Source organism: Melanaphis sacchari, unplaced genomic scaffold (assembly GCF_002803265.2).
Source record: "Melanaphis sacchari strain LSU unplaced genomic scaffold, SCAv2.0 Contig4_pilon_pilon, whole genome shotgun sequence".
NCBI classification, from domain to species: domain Eukaryota; kingdom Metazoa; phylum Arthropoda; class Insecta; order Hemiptera; family Aphididae; genus Melanaphis; species Melanaphis sacchari.
Genome location: NW_020271335.1, coordinates 2,313,990 through 2,336,901, shown reverse-complemented (window position 1 = coordinate 2,336,901; position 22,912 = coordinate 2,313,990). Strand labels below are relative to the sequence as shown.

The 22,912-nt window shown below is 24.7% G+C and overlaps 3 protein-coding genes across 4 annotated transcripts; 2 read left to right on the top strand and 1 right to left on the bottom strand.

The window, feature by feature from the left end:
• The first annotated feature begins 2,955 nt into the window (after window positions 1–2,955).
• LOC112598776 (N-acetylgalactosaminyltransferase 7) lies at window positions 2,956–8,696 on the top strand. Of its 2 annotated transcripts, XM_025345380.1 has the most exons (12): window positions 2,956–3,078; window positions 3,257–3,447; window positions 3,502–3,710; window positions 3,773–3,939; window positions 4,014–4,221; window positions 4,302–4,478; window positions 4,560–4,677; window positions 4,837–4,962; window positions 5,036–5,257; window positions 5,318–5,416; window positions 7,779–7,904; window positions 8,477–8,623. In XM_025345380.1, the coding sequence occupies exons 2-12, from the start codon at window positions 3,280–3,282 to the stop codon at window positions 8,621–8,623; spliced, it is 1,767 nt and encodes a 588-aa protein (XP_025201165.1). In that variant the 5' UTR covers window positions 2,956–3,078; window positions 3,257–3,279. The 2 variants fall into 2 exon arrangements, with proteins under 2 accessions (XP_025201165.1, XP_025201166.1); XM_025345381.1 differs by lacking the exon at window positions 2,956–3,078 and having other exon boundaries at window positions 3,280–3,447; window positions 8,477–8,696.
• Window positions 8,697–9,977: 1,281 nt separating this feature from the next.
• Window positions 9,978–19,219, top strand: LOC112599163 (protein MMS22-like). Its single transcript, XM_025345951.1, has 21 exons — window positions 9,978–10,233; window positions 10,366–10,582; window positions 10,652–10,801; window positions 10,860–11,010; window positions 11,672–11,830; window positions 11,906–12,019; window positions 12,085–12,204; window positions 13,881–14,098; window positions 14,165–14,271; window positions 14,891–15,063; window positions 15,130–15,388; window positions 15,459–15,587; window positions 16,232–16,433; window positions 16,503–16,587; window positions 16,713–16,901; window positions 17,123–17,293; window positions 17,352–17,499; window positions 17,599–17,822; window positions 17,879–18,078; window positions 18,138–18,329; window positions 19,177–19,219. The coding sequence occupies exons 1-21, from the start codon at window positions 10,194–10,196 to the stop codon at window positions 19,217–19,219; spliced, it is 3,291 nt and encodes a 1,096-aa protein (XP_025201736.1). The 5' UTR covers window positions 9,978–10,193.
• Window positions 19,220–19,221: 2 nt separating this feature from the next.
• On the bottom strand, window positions 19,222–22,889 carry LOC112599164 (elongation factor 1-gamma). The gene is made up of 9 exons (XM_025345952.1): window positions 22,725–22,889; window positions 22,502–22,651; window positions 22,286–22,349; window positions 21,723–21,865; window positions 21,491–21,654; window positions 20,916–21,221; window positions 20,689–20,858; window positions 19,497–19,621; window positions 19,222–19,434 (listed from the first exon to the last, which is right to left on the bottom strand). The coding sequence occupies exons 1-9, from the start codon at window positions 22,734–22,736 to the stop codon at window positions 19,279–19,281; spliced, it is 1,290 nt and encodes a 429-aa protein (XP_025201737.1). The 5' UTR covers window positions 22,737–22,889; the 3' UTR covers window positions 19,222–19,278.
• Window positions 22,890–22,912: the final 23 nt, after the last annotated feature.

Here is a 22,912-nt window from a genome sequence, read left to right as displayed (position 1 = left end):
TATTATTTAAGTAAGGAATTTCTTTTACTCAAGCTGTTATACTTTTATAAAAAGCTTGTTATATCCTTAAGTTAAAACAAAGTAATATCTCACATTTATAAAGAGACAGAATGGTTTTATTTTTTGATTAATATGCATCAATAACGTTATGGTCACACGGCGTTTTAAATAGGCTAATCTGGTACACCTGTTATAGAATAATTATTATTTTATGGGTGGATGCCTATTGCCTATATTGATTGTGACATGTAAGGTATTATTATTATTAAAATTTCAGCGGAATTGTGAATATTTATATTGTGACACTTTTTATTCCAAAAATAAAATCATTTTGCTAATTTATTTTTTACCTTTAACAAAATGAATAACCATAGGTATTTGTAATTTCTACAAAATAATGTATATTAACACATACGACATACTAGAAATTGTTTAATGCCAAATAAAAAAAAATCTTATGAATGTTGATAAACAGTGTTAAGTTAGATCAAAAAAGTTTAACATTTAATACAAGATCTCTTACTAGTGATTCTTGTACACGTTTTTTATTTAAAAAAAATTAATTTACAATAATAATATGCACAACAAGTATTAAGAATAAAGCATTTAGTGTTATAATATAAGTATATTATAAGTACCCAACAAAGCTACCTACTTTAATTTTAATTAATTTTTTTTTTTTTTAGGGAGGGGATGAGAATTCACTCAAGGAGGTCTTCACATCATTCTCTTTTTAACCTTCTTGGTGGATTTTCTGGGATATAATTTGAAGTAAAATGTTTAATATTTAAATTGGTGTAGGAGCTAAATTTACAATAAAGTTTTTGATAAACTGTTTTAATAGTCTTATTCACATGCTTAACTTTTAGGTCAGGGTGAAGAATAATATTCCAGAGGAATTTTGTTAATGTGCGTAGACATATCAATTGAAACGATTAGATTATTTGAATTTTAGAAAGAACTACACTGCCCAAAATTAGGATACTGTGACACCAAATTGAACAAAGCAAAGCTTTTGAATTTGATATTTAGTTTGAAACGTGAGAAAGATCGAAGTGAAGTTTGGTATTCAATTGTTTTCTTTTTCGAATATGTGATCTTTCCAAGTTAGACATTTATCGAAAATGAGATCTAAGTATTAAATTTGTTTGAAATATAAAGCTGTTGTTAAGTTTGAGTGGTAAGCTTATAATATTTTTTTAAAAATCTGATTAAAACTAGTTTTTATCACTAGTGACAAGGAATTATAATTTAAATGAATTTAAAAACTTACATCAATTATTCTTGAAAAGTTTCAAAGTGTCTTTAAAATAAAAGTATATAATATTATAAAACATTATCGAATACATTAACAATTTAAATATTTATTATTCTTTCAAAATATACTAGACACTTTTAGTAAATTTTTAACTAATAACTAATCATTTTTAATAATATGTGGGGTGTAATACAAAATCATATTAAGATAACAACTTCAAATTAATGTCAGATTATAGCTATATTTATGGTTTATATACCTGGAAATAGCGCTTAAACATCATTCGACTTGTATTTAATCAATGCGTGTCATAATGAAACCTAGTACAGACGTTGTGTTAACGATTTTAAAATAACAAGATGTGATATAATCTTTAACCACAGAAAATTTTAATTCGCAGACATTTATCATCGTTTACAAATTATTTACGGTAATGAAACTATAGATCGAATCACGATATCTCATTAGGTATCAAAACGTAAATTATGTGAGCCTGGTAAAATGAATATTCTGGATAGGTAAACATCGTGATAAACAATCTGTAACTGTTCCAAATAAAAATTATTGAATTCAAGTGGATAAACTTATTAAAAATTACCACCGTATAACCCAAAACCGTATCGCTGATATTGTTGAGATATCACAAGAAAGAATTGGATTCATTATTCAGCAACTTTGTTATCGAAAAATTGAGTAATGAAAATGTTGATGCAGGAAAACAAGAAAAATTGAGTTGAGTATTCGATGCCATTCATCACTCCCCGTATTCATCAGATTTAGTACCTTGTGACTTTCACTTTATTCTCAGACCTTAAAAGAGACATCAAAGGCACCTATTTCATGTCGTACGAAGAAGTCCAGGCAATATTGAAGTCTTAGATAAAAGAAAGACTAGCCACATATTTCAGTGAGAATATGAAGAAACTTGTGGCTCATAGGGAGAAATTTTTAAATATCTGTAAATAGCGACTAAATTGAAAAATGAAGATATTAACTTGTAGTTAAAAAAGTATACTTTTATATTTATTTTTTTTAATTTTAATTATCTCTCCGTTCACAATAAATGTATAATTGTACGTTACTTATCATTTGAGTATACTTTTAAATCTATTATACTTTTAAATTAATAATAACATATAAGACAATTTTTACTTACAAATTTGAAGATTTATATTATTAGCGCTATCGGCCATTATTGTCTAACTTTTGATTTAATTTATAGAAAAAAATAATATAGGTTAAAATATTGAACTATTTAAATAGCCAAACAAATATTACTTTTTTTTAACACTCCGAATTGGTTTGAATTATAACAATTTTTATAAAGCTTTTAAACAACAAGTTGCGTCGGTTTACGTACTCCACATTTTTAGACGAAAACCTAATATTAAATTTTATAAAATATAAGGACCAAACTGTCTGCATTCTATAATATAATATTATTATGAATACCATAAGTGGTACCATTGACTATAAATATTGTTGAACAATATTGGCATTACTTGTGATCTTTCGGTAATCAACTTTTAATGACGACCATGGTTAAAATAATGGTTACAACCATATAGATAATATCGAATCTATGTACGTAAATCTTAAAAGATAATACTTTTCTTATCATTAATTGCAATATCAAGCATACAAAAAACAAAAAATTTAAAATTTAATACGTCAACAATAAACATGCAAAAATGTGTTCACGTATAATGCCATCTTCCTATTATTGCATTTTTTAATACCATTTTAAATTGATTATATAACACCTGAACTTGAATACTTAACAACGTTCTTATACTTTTTGTAAATTTGGTATTGCTAATGTAAGTAAAAATATTTATAATTTAAAATTAATATTTATATTAATTATTATTTTTTGAAATATATATGATAAGTATAAAAACTTCAAAATTCTAATTGGCTATTTTATGTCTCAAAATAGATGTTTAAAATTTAAATTCATATAATATTTCTTACAATTAATCATATTTTTTATTATAGGTATTCATTTTCTAACATCAAAAATGTCTATAAGATTTAGAATTATTCAGCTGAAACGCAATAAATTTGCTAAAATAAGTATTGGAACTTTTGTTATCTTACTATTACTATTAGCTTTATATAAACGTTCAGAAAATATACAAAACTCACATGAATCAACACTTCCTAGACATAATAGATTTTCAAATCAGGCAAGTACTTATACTTATGATTTGTATGTTTACTTAAAATTGTATCTTTTTTAGATACCAATTTATCGTGATCAAATTCTTGGTAATTTTGAGTATTCTACTTCTACTAATAAACCTGGTCCTGGAGAAAAAGGTAAAGCTCATCATGTACCAAGTGACCGAGAAAATGAAGCATTGCAGTCTCTTTCTGAATATGGCATGAACATGGCTTGCTCAGACGATATCTCTCTAAATAGATCAATTCCAGATCACCGCGAGGAAGAGTAATACTAAATTATATATAATTCATGTCTTGTAACTTTACTTAATTAATTAAATTACACAGATGTAAATATTGGACTTATCCAGAACAATTACCACGCACTAGTGTAATAATAGTATTTCATAATGAAGGTTGGTCATCTTTATTAAGAACTGTACATAGTATTCTTAATAGAACTCCACCTCAATTTTTAGAAGAAATTCTTTTGGTTGATGATTTTAGTAATAAAGGTAATTTGTTAATTTGTAGTATTCAAAAAAATAAATGATAAAAACTAATTAATTTTTAAATTAACTGTTTTCAGAAAATTTAAAAAAAAAACTAGAATATTATATTGAAAGGTTTAATGGTAAAGTAAGATTAATAAGAAATTCTGAACGTGAAGGACTGATAAGAACACGATCAAAAGGTGCTTTAAATGCTAGAGGGGAAGTAATTTTATTTTTAGACGCTCATTGTGAAGTTGGATACAATTGGTTACCACCATTAATTGCACCGATTGCCCGAGATAGGTATTTACAACTTGTTTAGTTTTTATTCATGTATAAGATTTAAGATTAATTTTTATTAAAACAATTTTTTTTTCTTACAGAAAAATTATGACTGTACCTGTAATTGATGGAATTGATCATAATACTTGGGAGTATCGTCCAGTTTATGAAAAAGATCATTTATTCCGTGGTATATTTGAATGGGGAATGCTATATAAAGAAATTGAAATACCTGCTCAAGAAGAACGAAAACGAATTTACAAAAGTGAACCTTATAAGTAATATTTATATATATATTTCATTTTTTTGTAAACAATATAGTTTTAAACTAATGATTAATTCTATTAAATTATTTCAAGATCTCCAACTCATGCAGGTGGTCTTTTTGCTATCGATAGAAATTATTTTCTAGAACTAGGAGCATATGATCCTGGGCTACTTGTTTGGGGAGGAGAAAATTTTGAACTGTCATTTAAAGTAAGATTTACGTTATATTTCATTTATTAACATATTTTTAAACTTAGTTTTATCTAATAAAAATTTTCAAATTTAAAATTGACAGTTAAAATATAATTTTTTATATTTATTGAAAGCTTATAATGCAAGTATTAAGTATGTTTTATTATTAATTATTAGATTTGGCAATGTGGTGGAAGCATTGAGTGGGTCCCTTGTTCTCGAGTTGGACATGTTTACCGTGGATTTATGCCATATAATTTTGGAGAACTTGGCAAGAAGGTCAAAGGACCTTTGATAACATATGTATGAATTAGATATTACCAAATTATTTTTATTTTAAAATATTATTTTAACATTATTGTATTTAATGTTTTAGAATTATAAACGTGTGATTGAGACATGGTTTGATAATAAACATAAAGAATTCTTTTATACTCGTGAACCATTAGCACGCTACTTAGATATGGGTGATATATCCAAACAATTGGAATTGAAAGATAAACTGCAATGTAAGGATTTTTCATGGTTCATGGAAAATGTTGCGTATGATGTATATACAAAATTTCCTGAACTTCCTCCAAATCTATACTGGGGAGAAGTAAGTAATTTATTTGATTGTGTGTTAAATATTTAAATTTAATATAAGTTTTATATTTAGTTACGAAATATTGGCAAAACTACTTGCTTAGATACTAGAGGTCATCAACCACCATCATTAATAGGTTTAGAATTATGTCATGGACAAGGAAATAATCAGGTAAAAGATTAAAATAATTAAATCTTATTACTATAGTATACAACACTACTCTTATATTAGTTTAAGCATGCTAAATTTTTGTGTTTAGAATATAAATTACAAATATTAATAATGTAATAATGCCTTTTATTGATTTATTATTATTTATTAGTAAAACGTTCTTAAACACTTTATACTTTATTTATTCAATAGCAAAACTCACCAGTGTGGCCAATTAGTTCACATTTTAAACTCTAAATTGAATAAATAAATAACACAATTAATAAAATGAAATACTTATTTATTATAATTCCTATTTAATGTAACATCATTTACAGTAAACCATACAGTAAAAGAATAACAATATAAAGCTATATAATATAAAAATATTAATAATTGCTAAAATAATTTTTTTTATAGTAATTTAGTAATGCTGTAGACCTGTTATTTAATTATATTTTGTTCCTGTAGAAGCCTTAATATATATATATATATTAAGAATTTTGAATGAATTGCAGTGTTTAATTTACTGTGGTAGTTTTTTGTTAATTGTTGGATCAATATATAAGAATGTGGATTGTTTTAATTGTTAGTGCATGGTTGGTACTTTGAATGTTAAATATTTGTTTATATTATATTTGTGTTTAATTTTAAAAGTAAGGTTATTTTTGATTATATAAAGAACTAAAGTTTTATAAAATAATTTTCTTATTGGTAGTACATTCATATTATTATATAAGTCATTTATTTGGTATCTTGAGTCTTTTTTTAGAATAGTTTTTAGTATTTCTATTAAGAAATCTATTGTAATTTTATACATACCTAACTTTAAATCATAATTAATTATGTATTCTATTTATATTTTATATACCACTTTACTTTTCTTAAGTTCTAATATATCTGTTAGATTTTTGAAAGCATACATTATTTTTCTTAATTAATTTGTAATTAGTTTTGTATAGTTATGCCATTTAAGATTAAGACACATTCTATACCTAAGTATTTACAGTTTTTCATTATCTCAACAAAATTTTGACAGTTATATACAATTTGATTTAAATAATTATTCTCATGTATACTTAGATTTATTTTATTTGGTTGATTAGAATTAATTTTATTATGAGATAAAATATTCACTTTTTTTTTAAGCTAAGAAACAATATCTCACATAACTATTTTTGAATTTTTTTCAAATTGCTATGTTCAGTTGCAAATACCTTATCTCAAGACATTCCGAAAAAGTACTAATATGTTTATTAAATAGTGTAAGCAATGACGTAATCCCTTAGAGTACACCACGCATTAATAAAGTTTTTTCACTTCATTATCTATTTGAATGTGTTTTATATTTTTTAAATATAAACTTAATAAAATTGTAAGTCATACCTTTATTATCGAATTTATTGAAATTGTTTAACAATATTATATGATCTATAGTATCAAATGCTTTTGCTAAATCCAAATAAACAGTAACACATATTTTTATTTTCACAAGAATTATAAATGCATCTCGATACTGTAGCAATTGCTTATTCAGTGCTTTTATATGGTCTTAAAACCAGTATGTATTAGGTGATTTTTATTTTATTTTTAAGATAACTAACTAGTTATTTTTTAATAATTTTTTTCAAAAGCTTTAGCAATATTTGATATTTGTAAGATTAGACGATAGTTTTAATGTTAAATTTATCATCTTTTATGAATACTGGTATTATTAACAAAACTTTAAAATTATCCAGAATATAATGGACATTGTTATAACTTGATTAAAAATATGAGGTAAAGGTTCAATTAATAAAGTTATATTTAATTTGAGCATTTTTACTATAATTCCGTCTAATCCAAGAGAAGGTTTGCTTTTCAAAGCTTTTATTGATTTTATTATTTTTTCTTCGCCAATCAAACAAAAATTATAAATGAAATATCTGTAATGTTAGTGGTTAATTGTTTAGTATCTGTATTTTCTGTGATGTGTATTTATTGTTTTGTATGTTTTATTTGGTGATACTTGTTTAGTGTTATATTATTGAAATATTAAAAATATTTGATATTTTTTCGACTTATCTGTTATATGTAGCTTTCTATCAAATGTATTAATAATAGTTTTAATAGATGAATTAGTTTTAGGAGAATTTGTCGCTTCTTTAATAATTTTCCAATTTTTGTTTAGAATCATTTTCAGTTTTTTCTAGTTCAAAATTATAGCACTAAAGTTTAGCTTCTTTTATTGTATTAATTGATGTATTCCTATAATTGATATAGTATTGTTCAGATAAAATAAATAAAATAATTTATATTTAAAAAATATAATTTAATCAAATATAAAAAATGATTTTATAAATTATGCATTAATATTTAATACAACTTTTTTTATTTACCATAGCTTTTTAGACTGAATACAAAAGGACAACTTGGTGTTGGTGAACGTTGTGTTTTTGCTGATAGACAAAATGTAAAATTAGTCGTGTGTCCATTAGGAACTGTTGATGGACCATGGCAATATGAATCTGTAAGTATAATTTATAAACTAATATATGATAATAAATTCATTAGGTGCCCTGAAGGTTAAAAATATAAATTTATAGATACTTCATTTTTGTAAGTTATATTTTTATAGCCATTTATATTTAAATAATTGAAAAAAAATTACATTGCAAAACAACTTAAATTTATTCATTTTTTTGTTAATTTTCAAAAATATATATTTCTAATAAACTTATTTCATAAATGAATTAATTTTAAAATGTTATTATAAATTAAAAGTATATTAACATAATATGTTTATATACAGCCAAGTATAAAGTATTGTATGCTTTAACATAATCTAAGATAATATTTTTTATGGTCCCTGAAAAATAATTTCAAATATTTTACTAAAAACACATTGAGCCAACTCTTGTTTTTAATAAAAATATTTGTATTTTAAATCTATATTGTGCCATTAAAGTCAAAAAACTATGATGCAATAAACCTTATAATATACTACAAAGTAATTAAAAATAGATTAAGTTATTAATTTATGTATATTGTATATATATATATATATATAAGTAAGCGATACATTTATTTTCTTATTTTTAGACCAACAAGTTGTTACTACATACAATAACCAGAAAGTGTCTTAGTGTTCATCCATCATCTGATCAAGTAATATTAACACCGTGTGACTCTAATAATGCTAATCAACAGTGGATATTTAAACAAATCGTACCAAGTTGGACAAGTTAAATGAACAAAGCAATATTTTATAACTGTTTATTTTTTTAATTTTTATACATCTTTTATATTAAATAAAATAAGATTATTTCTTGTTAAGAAATTAAGAGTATATTTTTTATTAAATAATAAGGAATCAAACAAAAGTATTAATCTACATATGTATTATATTATAACAAAAGTATTATTTCACGTTTGGTTTAAATTATCAATAATATTTTATGTGTTAGGTATAATATAATATATTATTATATTTGTTTTTCTTTTGATAGTAACATGACATGTTATACATTTCATAAGTTGTATCTTTGAAAATTAAAAAATATATAATTTTTATCTATAAATGATCTAATGTTGTATATGCATATTAAGCGGAGTGTAAATTATACGTGCGTGACGAACGAGGAACAATTCACGACTGTTAATTATCTAAAAAAAAAATTATTAAATATATATAGGTTTTTGATCTTCGACTCACTATTTAGTATTTACCATGACTAGCTAACGTTTGACATATATTTTCATTAATACGTTTAAAATCTTCCCTTTGCTTTGCGCCCACATCGTCAGCGATCCAACGCAGTCGGATCGCCTACCTGGGAAGTTTAAAAGCGTTTAACTGGATTTTCAATGGTGATAACTTGAAAATTGAGCACTCTATTCGACTTGAACTTTTTTACGTAAAGGCGGATTGCCCTGTCAGGTATCGATATTCACTGGGCGATGACTGATAACTAGATACTTAATCACCGTTTTGGAGTGTATTTATTTATTTTTCATACTCAAAAGCTCCGGGCAAGCCACAGGAAATGCATCCAATTTACCGTTCCGGGTGATAAGTGATAACTGATACCTAGACACTCAATTGCTATTTTCGTAACAAGCTAAGGGACAAGGTGTATTACACCTCTGAATTTAATGAAATGACCGACCGCTAGACGCTTGAATTGGACTTTTATTATTTACGCGTTTAAAACAACACCGCCAAAGTGTAGAGCCACCAAATCAGAGGTACCAACATTTCAAACGTCGTTATCACTGGTTTTGCCTACTAGACTTTTCTAACTGCTGTATACTAAAGTCCTGACTCCTATCTAGGAAGTTCACTTCAAACAATTTTCAGCTACCTATGGTATTCATATACAGCGAGTTTCACCATTGCTAGTATTATAATAAATTTGTTAATTGTTAAATAATTATTTAATAGGTAACTTATATAATTGACAGCTTAGTATGATTACAATTTACAAATTACAACTATGTAAGTGATAAGTGGTCACGTTATATACTAAAATTTTCCCGCCAGAATGTTATTCGTATGAAGATGATATTTGAAAGGAATTGATAACAATAATAGTATTTTATCCACATTATATTATTATAATAGTCAATAGACAATAGTTACAATATTATATTTTGTTTTTATACCTTTCAAGTTTCAACTATTTTTTAATTTCTATCAAGTGCATAGATACCAGATGGCAAGTAGTGTCAATCACTTGCAGGACAGTCTCCGAAGGTGGCAAACCAGTTTTCCTTAATTTAAGTCTCATAACTAATTTCGTCAATAAATATACATATTATGCATTTGTTCTCAGTAGGACGTGATATAGAAAATGACAGTAAGTAAACATGAAAAATATTTGTGTAAATTTATATTTAGTGTTTTTGATTGATATTAATAATAATTATGCTATATACAACATACTTCATATTATTATGTGTTTATACCTATTTAATTTGCTTACATATAGATCAATCCACAATGGGAACAATATCATTTAATTGTTTTAACTGCAAAGGACGACCAAATATTTCGAATAAAGAATTTGTTAGGAGTGAACAGAATATCAATATTTCTATTACAAATAATGATAATAATCAATCTGACCGTTATGTATTGTTTGGTAATTCATTTCATAAGGGTAATAGTTTAGTGAATGATATTCCTATACTATTTAGAATAGCAAAGTATGTATAAAATTAATGTATTGTTACTTTAAATGCTTAATTAATGAATATTACTATTTTCATAACTAGAAAACATTTGTTAAGCTTAAGTTCTGTTATACGAGATCAATATAAAACATTTAGATCTCAAGATCAAAGTAATTGTAAAACAATTAACTTCTCTGATATTAGACAGCAAATTTCTGGATTTCTTTTATTTTTAAGAGATTGTCTTCAAAGGTAATTTATTTATTTTATAAACATTAATATAATTGTTAAAACTTATTTTATTTTCCAGAATGAATGCATGTGAAAGTTATAATTGGTTGATGGAATCTCATGGGAAAAAAATTGAATTAGAACTAAATAATTTATATTCAGCTCTTGGACAGTTTCATAATTTATCCGAGACCATTATACAACACGCACTATCTTCATCTGATTGCACAGTAATTATTAATTTTAAAAGTATATTTTACATATTACCTAAAACATTTTAAAATTATAAAAACCGCGTAAATACTTTATTTTTAAATTGTACTTGTATACCTAAATAGAGATAAGTATATTTTTAAAACATTTTATTCATAAATAGGTAGTCAAAGAAACAATTATTTGCTTAATATAGTCAATAAAACTAAAATATTTAACATTTAATCACTATTAAATAGCGATTATTATTTTTAAAATACTAGCCATTAATTATTACTATATTTTTAGAATTTATTTATTTCGAAATTATACTATATAATTTTTTTTTTTTAATTGAAATGTACATAAATAAAATAATAAGCAAATTGTACGTAGTATTATCACAGAAATCTTATTGGAGTACATAATGTAAAAACTTTTGTCTATTAGTTTGTCATATGCATAAAGAACTACAAAGATATTACAAGTACTTACAAACAATTCTAATAAAAAACTTTTCAGAAATTCACTTAAATTATATTTATATTTATAATGAGTCTAATATAAATAAAGGGGTTTTAAATAAGTAGATATTTTAAATTGTCTCTATGCATTCAACTTTGATTTATTCTGGTTTTTTTTTTGTTTTGGAATTATTAATAAATATTAAAATGTATATATTTTTTCTTGTATTTACAGAATAACATTTATTATCATTTATATCATTGTCATTTGGATGTAAGGTGGTTTCAATTATCTTTGCTTTCAGAATTACCTAAAAGTAAAGATACTTTAAAACATTCTTTACATAATGCTATGAACGATTTAGTTCAGTTAGCCAGAACTAGATTTAAAAAAGTAAGCTTGTTTTATTTTATATAATTTTACAATTGATTTACATTGTTATTTTATGCTTATTATATTTTATTATAGTTAAAACTCAAAGATCTTCATTTCAAAGATGCATTACTTTGTGATTGCACTTATGATTTTTTGACACTCATACAGTATTTAATTAATAAACAACAATTATTGTACAATTCTGATGTAAGTTTATTAATTAAACAGTATTTTGTATAGAAGCAATACAATTTGCATTTATTTGTTATTAGAACTTCTGGCAGTATTTCAACTCAGTTTTCACAAATGTTAATTTAGTTGATTGCGAAGAACTTATTTTTCGTTTATGGCTTTTAAATAGTTTACAACGATCTGACAAATCATCATCAATAGTAAGTTTCATTAATACTATTTTAAAGTAATCAATAGTAAAGATTCATGATATAAATTAAACTTGTTGTAATCATCAGTTAATAATTAATAATTAGAAATAAGGTTCTTCTTTTCATATAAGATAATAAAAATAATTATTTTAGAATATTAATAGATCAAGATAAAAATAAGTTTTTTTCAAGTACAGTAGAACCTCGATTATCCGGGGTAATGATGAGGAGGGTCACACGGATAAATGAAAATCACAGTTAATCGAGACTTTTTATAATAATGAAATTTTAAAAATTTTGATTCAATTGTAATTAGAAATATACATAAGAAGACGTATACATACAATAATGTTATACATACGTCATACATCCATAATATTGTATACCTACAACAAGTTATTAGGGCTTAAAATATGAAGTTATCGTCAAAAGTGTCATTAATACGATTATCGATATCGAGTATTATGTTTAAAAATGTTCGGAAGAGTGGGCACGGTTAATCCCAAACACGGATAAACAAGGTTCTACTGTATTTGTTTTTTCTTGAAAAAAAGTTTTAAGTTCACCTAACTTTAAAAAAATTAATATTTTATTAATATACTGTACAATTTATTATTTATTATTTTAATCCTGATTAATTTTGTATACTTGATTATATGTATTTTATCAGTTTTAATTTTTAAGCTATAATAATTAGTTGTTTTCATATTGTTATTACCCTTTTATTATTTGAAAACTGAACAAATAAAATGTTCTTTTGTTTTGCCATTTATAAAATCAAATTTGACTTTAAATAAAATTATTGTTTTTAAATATATTAGACAAGTACTAAAATTAAGTTTAAATGGTTAGTATAATTTAAAAAAATAAGCTAAGGTAAGAAGAATAACAGTGATCCTTTGGATGAATGAAGTATTTTTAATGTTAAAGTAGATATTAAAAGAATAAAGCAGAGAAAGAAAGTATTAAGGTATAGTTTCCCTGCAGCGTCCAGACACAGCTTCTGGATCAGTGCCAGAGTTACTTCCAAACGCTCGGCATTAACATGTCAAAGCAAATTTAAAAAAAAATCCTTCAGTGTTCCTTATGAAAAACAAACTTTTGAAAGATTTTTCTTTTTAAATAAATTCATAAGTAGCTTATTTTGAATGTATTCGTTATGAAGCAGCAATTCACAATTAATAATAATATTATTATTAATAACATAGTTCAACATTAAATTTTTATTCACGTTAAAAGTTTAAAAAATTAGAACTTGAAATTGGAAATTAAGTACAGAAAATACAATGCTTGTATTGGTTAAGATTCAATTTTTAAAATTAAACTTTAAAAGTGGGATAAAATAATAAAATCTACAGTATCTGACATTACAGAGAAAAATAAGGTAAATGTGCTTCCAGTTGCTGCAGGGAAACCATACCTTAAGAAATGTCATAAATTAATAGTTTAAAACTGATAGTCAAAGAGAAAGTGAAAAATATGACAAAAAAGGTTTATCAATATGGTTAAAAACATTATAAAATTATATTTTTCCAGTACATTGTTATTAGATACTTCCAATATTTTACTTTTTAAAAAAAAAATTATGTGAATTTATACACATAATAACTCAACATTTGATTATTGTAATTAATTAAATTCAGATTATGGAAATAAATATAGAACTCTTTATTATTTTTAATTAGGACTTAAAAGATAGTGGTTTGGTGTCCATTCTTAAAGAACTTCTTAATAATGAGCCTAATGAAATGCAATTGAAATTATCAATTTGTTTATTGGAAAACATTATAATGTCGTCGTTAATTACTGAACCAGTAATTGTGTTATGGGAATATTTTCATAAAAGACTGAACTCCACATTTTATTCGTCAGATATGAAGATTCAGAATATTGCTTGTATCAGGTAATAAAATAATATATTATGTCTAGGAATAAGTATTTATTGTCATATATGTATCTTATATTTTAGTAAAAATGGTTCTGAACTTCTTATTCAAATGAACAATCTATTATCTGCTGAACAAACTGAATTATTATCTAATTACAATAGTTTTCAATTATTTCAAAGATTACTTGGTATGTAACTACCCTTTTTTATAATTGAAATTTATATTATTAAATATTATTTTTATATTTTTAAATAGATAACTTACTAGATTAGATTTAATTCACTTTATTCGTTCCAAAAGAAATATGTATGCATTGATATTGTGAAAATGTTTTATAAGTTCTATTTTTTTGCATTGTCTTATAAATATATTATAATTTATAGAACTTAATTAATTACCTATGTTTTATAATGAAAATTAATATTAATATATTATTACTCTAAAATTTTCTAACTACTCATCTTAATTCTTTAGTTATCTGCAACATTCTAAACATTATTTCTACTGTCCATTTATTTTCTCCCAATGCAAAAGATTTCTTGCTTTAACTATACTTTAAATATTTCAGCTAACTTGTAGTCCATCCTTTATTCTGTGATTCTCACTTTTTCATTTTGCCCTCATTAAGCTATTCCTCAAATATTGATTTAAAATGTAAAAACTAACTTTTTTTTTAATTTATAAATAGCTCATTAAGATTAAGTTATGTGTATTTTTAAAACTAATTAATGGTTTTAAATCAACTTTATTTATAAAAAAAAACTAAAATTATTTCTTGATTAAATAATATTAATAAAAAAAATCAGGTCGTCACTTACAAAACATTAAATATAACTCAAAAGACTGGAATCAAATAAAAGGTAGAATATTTTCAAAATTTTCACCAAGTAAACTTATGTCATTTAATGATGTCGGATTTTATAATTTTACAACATTGTTCTTGACATTATCAATCATGTCAGATGATACAACACAAATAGTAAGAAAATAAATATCTTAAATATATTAAATTATATTTTTAATTTTAATTTTTTTTATATTTTAGGCACTTAAATATCAACATCTTATAAAATTAATTTCTGAACAAAAATTGGACCCTAATACTAGATTAACATATTGGAAAGGCACTGTAGCATTTTTAATATTGCATTCACAGCGAAACATTTTAATGACTGCATATGGAACTGCACTCTCAGATACATTAAATACCACATCTCAAGAATACATCACTGTTTATTTAGATGGTCTTAAAGACTTATTTTTATTCAGTGAATCTTTAACATATGGACAACATACTCTTATTGGTAAATTTAAAATGTAATTATTTAACCATATTGACTTTTGATGTCACTTAATTTAACATTATTTTTGAAGGTTCTTGGTTTGAAAATTATCTTAGTACAATAAAACCATTGGATAGCAATAACATTTTGCAAACCGTTTTACTCATATTGGAGAAGCTAAAAAAAGCAGGAAGTGATCAAACCATGCCTTTCTCACGTGGTAATATTATAATCATAATTATTTAAAATAAAACTATTATCTAGTAATATATAATATCTGTTTTTTTTTTATTAAATACATTTTATAAGATATGTATATAATATATCATAAAAAAAGTGTATTTCTTTTTAATGATATAAAAGTAATACAAAATATTTTAGTTAGAAATATATAAAAACACATTTTTTTTGATTATTTTTAAATTTTTAGTTTGTAAATAAATAATTTTATAGTATACTATCAATGATACTAGTCTATAATAAATAATTTTTAATGCTCAAACTTTTAAAATAATACTTATAGAAATATAATGTTAAACAGTATCATCTACAATTTATACTGCCTTTATTTTTTTTTTATTTGTAAATCCAACATATCTTTTAATTTTTAAATGGCAATATGTTTTATGTTGTATTTCATAATTTAAAACTGAATACTTTACCATTATTTAAATCAAATTAAATATGATTAAAACTTGGAAATTTTTAGCCATAACTTAAAAGATAATAATTATTTCAAATTTAAATAAATTATGTGTTAATTGTAAATATTACATTAAAAAAAAAAATCATTCTAAAAACCAATGACTTAATTTATGTTAAGTTTCAAAAATAGTATCTTCAATTTTTTACTGTTTTTTATAGAAAATGAAATATTTATACTCTATAACTCATTGTATACTTACTTATTGCCGTTCATAAAGAAGTCAAGTTTATCAGCTGAATGTGATACAATCGTAGCTGATATTGCTGTTACATTTACAATTATTTCATCTATGCCAGCATTTTCTGATACAAAAGTGATGTTATTCAATTTTTTTGTTGTAAATCAAGGAATTAATATAAAGTAAATGCTTTTAAAAATACTTTTTTATATTTTTATTTCAATATACATTTTTTTCCCCTAAATTTTCAGATTGCTTAATCGATATTTATCATCCATCATTAAAGAAAATGTCATCGCTAATGTTCATGGATTCAACAGTTTAGCTCTAATTAAAGTTAGTATAAATTGCTTGCATTCGTTTTAACTTGTGTTTTTGTAGTTATTACTCATACTATATTATCTGTCACAAAAGTTTTTTGCATTTTTTTTTTTAATATGATTTGTATTTATGTTGTTTAGGCATGGTTACATAGTTCTATGCTGATCACAAACTGGACAATCAATGAAACAATGATCATTACTCAATTTGTTTCAAATATTAGCGAAATTAAAGAACTATTAACAAATTCTGGAAATGATTTAGAAACAAGTGTGGATCCTTTTATCACATTTTTAGATTCATTAAACATAAAGTATCATCATAATCAAGTAAATTAAAAAAATAATTTTATTTTATCATGGAAAAATATAAATAAAAATTGTTGTTCATATACTATTGTTAGTTAAATCCCCAAATTAATTTTTTAAATTTATTATTGAAACTATGTTTAACATTTAAATATTGCTTCTGTTATTTTATTAACAAATATGTAGTATATTTATAAAAATTGTAAATAGAAATATATAATTTATTATTTCTTAATTTCAAGGATATAAAATTACGCCAGAAGATGAGTGAAAAAGTGTCAGATTATTTTTACAGTATCAAAATTTGGGTGAATATTTTAATAAAACAACAAAAACAAAATGATGAGATATATAGGTTATACATGGTTATTGGCTACATGTTTGAAAAAATTTCACCATTAATTTATGTTAAAGTGAGAACAGTTTCACAATTTTCATTTGCGTTATTAAAAAAAAACTTATTATTTTTAGGGTAAACCAAATACTATTTTACAAGAACTATTAGATTCCATGTTTCTAGGTGTAAGCTTGAGAAGTCCCAATTCCAAAACACATCCAAGTATTATAACTGCCCTACTATCTTGTTTACATCGCTACTTTATAGGATTGTTTCACCTGAGTTAGTATATTTATTATAACTAATTTGTTTTTGAGGCATCAATGCTTAATTATGTATTTTAAGAATTGTTAATGATTTATTGCATTAATTTATTTGTAGATCCAAAAACAGATATGTATATCGCCCGTTGTCTTCGTGAGTTAATTTCATTATATTTCCCAAAAATGTTGGTTGGAATCAAATCATCAGATGAGTTGCCGTTATTAAAATTCTTTGAAGAAAAACCAGATAATGAAATTCCTGAACGTGCATTGTTTTTAGAATTACTTGTATCAACATTTTTAAGTAAACGTCAACGGACACCAGACAGTAGTGTTGCTCAAGTATATGCAGATACCACAAGTCTTAACTATATTTTTTAATATTTTTTTACTTTCAGGTTTTAGAATATATAAATAACGTCATAAAAATTAGTCGTAATAATGAATTAGTGATTTTATCAATTATTCAACATTCATTAATGCGCATTTGTTCAGTATCAATATTCTGTGAAGAAACTAATATTTGTAAAAGAATCACCAATGAAATAATTAATACATTTATTAATATAAGTGTATCATCAAACAATGAAAAAATCAAGTATGCACTATTTCTTGTTCATTTTTGTTACTTATGGTGTCTAATTATCAATTTGTTAGAAATGAAGTCATGTCATCACTGGATACACTTTGTGAAGAACATTTAGCGTTTTCTTCAAAACTTATCTTTGAATTTTTTGACCATTTGATAACTATTTCACCAGATTTTGTTACTTGTTTTCTACCCAAACTTATAACACACATAGAAAAAGTTGAATGGAAAAGAGGCATCGGCTCAGATTATACCCTTAGGTAACTATTGAGTAATTAGATTTCTTTCCTACTTCATACAGCAAAGTGCATTCATTCAAATCATTTTTTTATTTGCTAGAATAATCTTAAAAAAGATCACCCATTTAAAAACTAATGGATATAATATTAAGGGTAGATAATCAATTTATCTAATAAAAATTAATATCCATTCAAATCAAGTTTTTTGTTTTTAAAGTCAAATAACAAATTAAATTTTATTTTTAGTATTACACAAAAATCGTAATAAAAAAGATTTCATATGAATGCATTTATTCTTTAGCACAAGGTCTAAAAGATTATTATAAATAGGGCCCAGAATTAAATGCACTAAAAACTACTAAATATGCATACATTTATGCACTAATTATCATTCTATTATGTAAAATAATATCAAATTTAAGTCTTTTATTTTCATCAAGTATAAATAAATAAAATCAAATGAAAGTTATTCACACTGTTCACAACAAATGTATGATTCACAAAAATCTACTCAATAACAAATTAATACTTGTCCCAATAGATCTCAGATAAGATAAGAAAACAACTGTCAAATTATATAACTATGAATATTTTAATCAAAATAAACAAAATATTACATATTATTATGCTTTTAAAAACCATAAAATACAGAAATATGCAGCACATATCAAAAAATGACAAAATATGCAAAATAAAACTATTTAAGATCTATTAACTACAATCAAACTTGTAGTAGCTTATTTAGTTATTTTTTGGACTATTCAGAAAAAAACATGCAAATAATCCAGGCCCTAATTATAAATTTTAATAGATAATCTCATGATAACTTGTAAAACGTTAAATATAACAATTATTTTAATGTTTTCAGGAAAGGATTAGAAAGAATTCAAATAAAACTTAGAAAAATATGAAATGAACAATTCTTGTTTTTTATATTATTAAATATGATAATGTATAAATTCACGAGTATTTATTTGAATATTTTTCCTTGATTGAAAGGTCTAGCATCCTTATCTTTGGCTGTCCATGCAAAGTACTCATTAACCAACTTCTTTGTTTCTTCACTGTCGGCATCAAGTTTCTTCCATGTATAGACATCATAATCAACTTTCCAATCATTGCTCAACTAAAAGACAATAATAATTATTTTATAAAATAAGTTACAAAAAAACCAAAAATTATATCTACTTCAAATGCAAGATCATGTCCTCTCCAAACCCAAACACCAGAAATGGTACTATCTCCTTCTGAACCAAAGAGACATACAGATGCAAAAGCTTGCTTTCTCATCTTATCCAATCTTTGGAACATTCCTAGAAAAATAATTTATCTAAATGAAACATTTTATAATAAAAAAATATAATACAATTGCACTAAAATTTAAATTATTTGCTTGTTACATTTAAATATTAAATTAAAATAATCATTAGTAAAAGTTTCTGAACCAAACTAGTCAAATTTTATTTTCAATTGATAAAAAAAATTAAAAAACCAAAAAATTTAATTTAATTTGATTATATTTTATATAACACTTTAGATTAGTAATTACTTAAAAACACATAAAATCTACTTTGGTTTAGATACATTAATAAATATAAATGTTGATGACAAAATCACTGATATTACATTGTTAAAATTTTTTACACATAACAAATTATTTGTATATTATTTTATGATTAAAATTAATTTGATTTTGAACACAGATTCTCAGTGGATAATTTACTTTGAACTTCAATTTTTAGTAAACTATTAGATAACTAATTTTTTAATACAAAAAATCTGATTAAGAATAATTTTAAATTTTTAACTGTAAAACAATTTAATAATTGTATACTTTGGCTTATGAAAGAAGATAACAAATTCAAAATATATGAACGCAATATTACATTTGCCAATGACATACTATTTACCATTAACATCCGGATTAGAGCTAAGGAAATTATGCCATTAAATATTCACAGATGTTAGTCTGCATATACAAAATAGTTAACTCTTCTCTCATGGGCCAGAGTAGCTATACAAATATGTGTTGTCACTATCATGTAGAACTTATTTTGTGTATTTAACTTAATTACAAGAGCAAAATAACCTACTATCAACCTAAAAGGTAAGAATATGATCAATACTCTGTTGATGATTATTTTTATTTATAAGTATGTAGAATATTCATTAAAATCTATCATAATTCATCACTTAAAATTAAAATATTGTACAAACCAACAATAATACAGATAATGCTCTTACTTTTAAGTTTGATAATAGGGCATTTTACTCTTGATATTGATGTAACTTAACAAAAGTTATTCATATTATATGTTCATAAACAGGGACAACACAGGTGGGTGTGGTGAACTATTAATATAACAATATACAAACTTACCAGAAATCAGATTACAACTCATGAATACTTTCTGTAGTTCACTATTGTATTTATATTCACCATACCAAATGGAATAATTTTCCTTATCAAAGTGATCCCAGAAGTAGGCAATAGACTTGGATTCTTCTTCATTACTATAAACTCGTTTGAATTCATCCATATTGAATGCTCTATTTAAAATATACCACATTAACATCAAGCAAATAAGTATATACTTATATATTTACCCTTTAGGTAAAGCGTCAAAAGGATTGCTGGATTTGGGCTCAGCAGCTAAAATAAGGTCAGCCGCATCAGGTTCTTCTTGGACCACTTCTTTGGGTGCTGCTTTTTTAGGTTCAGCTGCTTTTTTAGGTGCTTTTTCTTTTTTAGCCTGAGACTTCTTTTCTCCTGATCCGCCTTGGAAATCTAAGTAAGTCTTTTGGTTGAATTCAGCAGTCTTTTTACAGTACTCAAATTTCCCAATGACTTTAACTACTTTAGGTTGGTTAATAATAGTATCAAACCATCTGTTTACATTGGTGTATGGCTGTCTAAAAACATAGAAGTTAATAAATAAAAAAAACTAAAATGGTTAATCAAACTATAATGAATATTTTAGAAATATTGACAAGTATAGTTGCATAAATTTAAAAGCTAAATGTTGATTACATAGGCCCGTCTGATAAATGATTACAAATTATCAAATCAATACTTCGCAATACATTAATGTACCTCGTTTTGTTACGAATTAAACAAATTTAAACTGAAAAATTCGCCTTTGATTGAGGATGTAAATAATTAAAAATAAACATTTCTTTACTTGAATTCTGAATTTATAACATGCTGATACAATTGTAATAATGAACAAGCTACAGCTATATCAGCCAATGTAATACGTTCGCCAACCAAGTAGGTTTTTGTCAAAAGATAATTATTCAAGTACTCCAAAATTCCTTTGACATCTTCAATAGCTCGATCAACGGTCTAAAAATAAATTATAATTATATTTTAGTAAGTAAAATTAGACAATATATTAAATAACTTATTATTACCAATTTATTAAATTGGGCAATACTAAGAGAGGGGTAAACCCAAGCATAAGAAGCTGGCAAAATTTCATTATCAGCATAACTGATGAATTGTTGTACTAGAGCTTTTTCATACGGAGTAGATCCTTTGAGTTGCTCACTGGATACTAAATTATAAACAAATTCATTTAGTGCAATATTAATAATTAAATATGATCATTAATTAAAGTAAATACATAGAAATGCAAGCACAATGGTAACATACTAATACTAATGTTATTTTGAGTGGGCATTTAATAAGATATTCCACTTAGAATTATTAACACACAAACAATAGATTAAACTGTTGTTGTAATAGAAATATATTAAAAAGATTTGACAACTAAAAATTAGAACAACAAAGTAGATATCAGAAATAATATGAATGTAAAATTGTTTGTTGTCAAGATTTATACTTAAGCTATTAAGTATAGACATTAAATGTTTATTTTTTTTTAATTAAACATGTTATCACTACTTGCTACAATTCAAATGTTTTTTTTTTTTTTAAAGGAATTTAGTTATTAGTGACACAGTCACTTACTAACCAAAATAGGCAATGGCATTGCTTTCAGTTAAGTATTCCTTCTTGTTGGACTCAAATGCTGGTACCTGAAAAAACAAGAAACATATTATAATTTCGGTTAGTACATAGATCGCACCGACGACGACGGTCGGACTTATCAAATTCCAAAAGGTTGAGAGGAGTGAAATGGGAAAATACCGATTGCCGTCATACGGTGTGTATTTTATTTGTTTGTCACCTTTCCTAGGGGGAACTTCTTGAGGAAATCCTCCTGCTTGTTGGTGACGCCGAATTCGAATGCCGGGTCTACTTTGACATCAGCTCCGCTGTACTGGGCTGCTATGAGCACTTTGTACGCTCGGAAGTTGTTCAAATACGTGTACAGGGTCTGAAAAACAACAGGATGACTACGAAGTCAACGGGATGGCCGGGATAAGCCCGGATACGGAACGTGCACTTACGCCTGACGCCATTTTCCTGCTTGCGATTGTACGTGTCTCTCCGTATAAATATATGACGTGAGCGTTACGTTCACAGGCGGCCGTTCGGTGATAAAAGAAAGAAAGAAAAAAGGAACGTATTTCGGTCGGCAGTTACCGTGGGTTCAGTGGTGTTGAAGTAGTGGTGGGGAGTAGTTGTAGTGGGTAGA